We start from the raw sequence: 3,660 nt of genomic DNA on the forward strand, positions 1-3,660 counted from the left end.
TATAGATGATGAAAAATAGAGAATTGTTTTTTTAATATATACGAAATCTGAAACTTGTACTGTAAAGAACTTACAGTGCAGTGTTGCCAGCTAATTCAGTAGGTAGAATTTGGTAGATTTTTGCCAGCATCAGCTAATCAACAACAATCAGTGTCAACTGTCAATTTCGTTTCAGGTCAATCAAATCGAAGGAAATTGTAACAAATATTTTGTTGCGGTATTCCTCCTATTTTTCCAATCAAAATATATCTGTCAATTTCAAAATAAATTCCAATGATGTATATGGCCGAGGTAATTTTCTTACAGTTTTGATTTTTATGAGAACCCGCTTGAATTATTGATTTACCATCGTTACACTTCCATCAAAACATTTTGCAGGAAAGCCGGGTGGATTCGGGGCGTTACACCACAAATTCGCAGTCTATACAGTTCGGACCATGGTTCATTTCGTACGACGTGAGTTGTATCCTTCCCAGCGTCTGTTCTACAAAGCTTGTTTGTGAAAGAGACGATGATCAATTTTGTCAGTTCTGTATGTAAGTAGATTTAGTTTTGTACCTAAACAACTCAACCTCATTTTTCCCGCCGGGCCTCCCTCGCATTTCGTATGAATAATAATTAATAATAATAAACAAATGTTTCAGATACTCGAAAGAGCTAAAAATACCGCACTTTCCTGACATGGTGTTTCCTAAGAATGTCCTGTCGCTATCTCACAATAGTGGTGCTAAGATAGTATTTAACCCACTAGATGCCTTGAGGCATGTTGCAAGTACTGTGGAAAACATAGAGGTGTCTTGTGCAGAGGCCTGGCAAGAATCCAGGTAAGGTAAATTCAATGTAATATGAACTCAAATAAATGCCTACCTATAGGTTAATTTCATAATTTATTGATTAAAATGTTTTTCATAGATTTATGTAGCAGAAAAATAATAATGTATAATGTACATAATTGGCTGTTAACTAAATTGCTAAATATTTCAAAAACATAATCATGACCTTTATGTTTAAGACCAGATGCAACTAAATTGAAGAAAGCCTTTGATTGGACATTCTCAACGGATTACAAAGGGACCCTTACTGACAATATTGTTATTGAAGCAACAAATGAAAGTATTGACTTTGAAATATTGAAGAAAAAAGATCAGATTTTGTTTTATCATGATCTCACCTTATTTGAAGACGAACTTCATGATCATGGTGTGTCCAAACTGTCTGTAAAAATAGTAAGTACATAGTTATCTATACTACTACATTTCAACCATGAGACTAGCATAACCACCAAGAGTGGCTCAAGCCTCTATAGAAATTTGAATAAAAGCAAAAGAGCTCATCATCATTTTAATATCTTTTGAAACTACACAAAAATTTCTTCACACACAAAATATTCCCAAAATTGCTTTCACATTACATTACATTGAAATTTCATGAACAGCATATTCCTGAAAATACACTCTAGAAAATTATATTTTGTTTCATACCATTTTATATGACATTTTTTTCTTGATTTTTGACTTGAGATTTGTAAATATATTTCTTAAAATAGCTATTTTTCTTTATTTCAGAGAGTGATGCCATCATATTGGTATGTTCTGCTCAGGTATTTCTTGAGGGTCGACGATGTTTTGGTGCGGTCTTTCGAGACCAGAATGTTCCATATGCTCAACACAAACTATGTACTCAGAGAGTTTACTGCAAAGGAATCAAAAGCTTCAGACCTGAAGGTAAGCAAATAAAGCTCAAACTGCACTTACGTGGCGCCTTGCGGCAAAATATTCTCTAGAGGCTTACTCTGTCACGTCGCGCTGCGCCGCGCTGCTTCGTTTAGTTTGTGTCTGTGTTAATTCATAGAAAAAATCAGAAAGAATATTTTACCGCTTTGCGCCGAGCCACATACTACAGTGTGGTTAATGTAAGATTGTATGTAACATATTTCATTGTCTAGTTAACAAAGAGTGTTGAGTGTTGAAAGTACTTTTTGATTTGCGTTTGTTGATACAAACAGTAAAAGCGAAGCTTGACTAAAGTGTATTTATTATACACAGCCATATTTAAAATTCAAATTGTATTTTCCAGATACCAACAGCACACATGAAAGAAGCAGATGACGTCATTCCCTTGCTACCAGTGAAAGAGAAAACGACGCAGAAATTGGTTGTGAATATCGATCAAACTTCCTAGTACTTACTGATCTCTACAATTATGAATTTAAGCTCGTGGTGTAGGATAAGCAATAAACTTTGATTAGGCCAAAGTCAAGTTTTTTTATTTATTTTGATACTTGTTGGCACTACGAAAAATAATTTAAGTTTTCCATCGCCTTCTATTTAGTCAGTCTTCCTGATAATATCAATTTAATTTTGCGACTTACACGTCTCTAATACAATAAATAAGATTGCCTGAAAACCCAGATTAAGCAATATTGTACTATTTTTGATAATTAGTAATTATAAATTAAATATTGCTGTCGTCAAGCCAAAAATATGTTATATCAACCATCGTTTGATAAGTGGAAATATCATTAATTATTCCTAAGTAGGTACCTACTATAAATAGGTTTTATACCAGTTTGTAGATCTGCTTACTGCCATTAGGCTCTGTTTCATGTCTAAATAAAAAAAATAGTTGATTACATTTTTGATTTTTTTCTATCACAGACTCTTTAGTCATGTCATTGCTTTCCATGACATCTGTTAGGTCCTGAGTGTATTATGTCGATTCGGGCAACCACCAATTTCACCTTAATTTGATAGGACTAAAACTAGCTCCATCTCTTTTTTGCACGTATAGTGAGTGAAGGACGGCACTAATTTAAGGGCTGTCAACTAGGTTTTTTTCACTATTTTTAATTTCTAAACGCAAATGTCATATTACAACTTACATCTTTTTACAAGTAGCAAAACAAATCCTACAGCTAAAATAACAAAAAAGCAGCACTATTAAAAAATAAAGAGAACAGTAAACAAAAAAACTATTCAAACAACCCTCCTCACAAAAGTATCCCCAGTACAAAAGTGTCCATTATGCTGGCCGCATTACCTCGCTGGACGGTCAGTTAGATTCTTTGAATTAAGTACCTAAAAAGGACTCGAACTGGGGATCTCTTTTCTCCCTTATCCTCCGTCCAATATCACATGCGAAACTAATTGCTTCAGAGCCCCACGATTCAGTACCTACTTTGGACAGTAAAAGGAACGAAGTCATACATCGATTCTAGGCCGGAGTATCTCATGTGTTTCTTCTGGGCAGCGGCTTCCACAGCTGCACCGGCAGTCAATGTATGTCAGGCCTATTGCTATCAGATCTGGACAGACCTGGGGACTCTAGCACATATGGTACCTCGGCTGAAATTAAAGCCCGCCTGATGAATTAATTTACCGCGTGATGTCGTGGCCGTCGACTGGCACACCACGTGCAGCTCAGTCCACGGTAACCGTTAGCGTCCCCCAGAATAGGTACCTACCATTGTTACTGGTGTTCCTATGTTTTGTCTACAAAAGTTCCAGACATAAAATGCTATTTGTAAATAATGTAAATATCGGTAATAAGAACTGCTGTCGCTTCTTAATTAGATTATATCTTAGATTAATTAATTCTCGTATTGTGTTTATCTTTGGCTTTATCATTAGCACCGGAACCTTTATAAGTTATTGTTCTCGA

At 35.3% G+C, this 3,660-nt stretch overlaps 1 protein-coding gene across 1 annotated transcript; it reads left to right on the plus strand.

Annotated features, from left to right (window-relative positions):
• The first annotated feature begins 152 nt into the window (after positions 1 to 152).
• Positions 153 to 2,595, plus strand: LOC126366080 (TIP41-like protein). Its single transcript, XM_050009005.1, has 6 exons — positions 153 to 291; positions 379 to 536; positions 645 to 824; positions 1,013 to 1,226; positions 1,566 to 1,724; positions 2,077 to 2,595. The coding sequence occupies exons 1-6, from the start codon at positions 274 to 276 to the stop codon at positions 2,179 to 2,181; spliced, it is 834 nt and encodes a 277-aa protein (XP_049864962.1). The 5' UTR covers positions 153 to 273; the 3' UTR covers positions 2,182 to 2,595.
• Positions 2,596 to 3,660: the final 1,065 nt, after the last annotated feature.

Source organism: Pectinophora gossypiella, chromosome 4, assembly GCF_024362695.1.
Source record: "Pectinophora gossypiella chromosome 4, ilPecGoss1.1, whole genome shotgun sequence".
Lineage (NCBI taxonomy): Eukaryota > Metazoa > Arthropoda > Insecta > Lepidoptera > Gelechiidae > Pectinophora > Pectinophora gossypiella.

Bases quoted from the DNA above. Each gene is read 5' to 3' on its own strand.
- LOC126366080 (XM_050009005.1), top strand. The intron at 537-644 runs GTAAGTAGATTT...CAAATGTTTCAG, and splicing joins CAATTTTGTCAGTTCTGTAT to ATACTCGAAAGAGCTAAAAA. The intron at 825-1,012 runs GTAAGGTAAATT...TTTATGTTTAAG, and splicing joins GAGGCCTGGCAAGAATCCAG to ACCAGATGCAACTAAATTGA.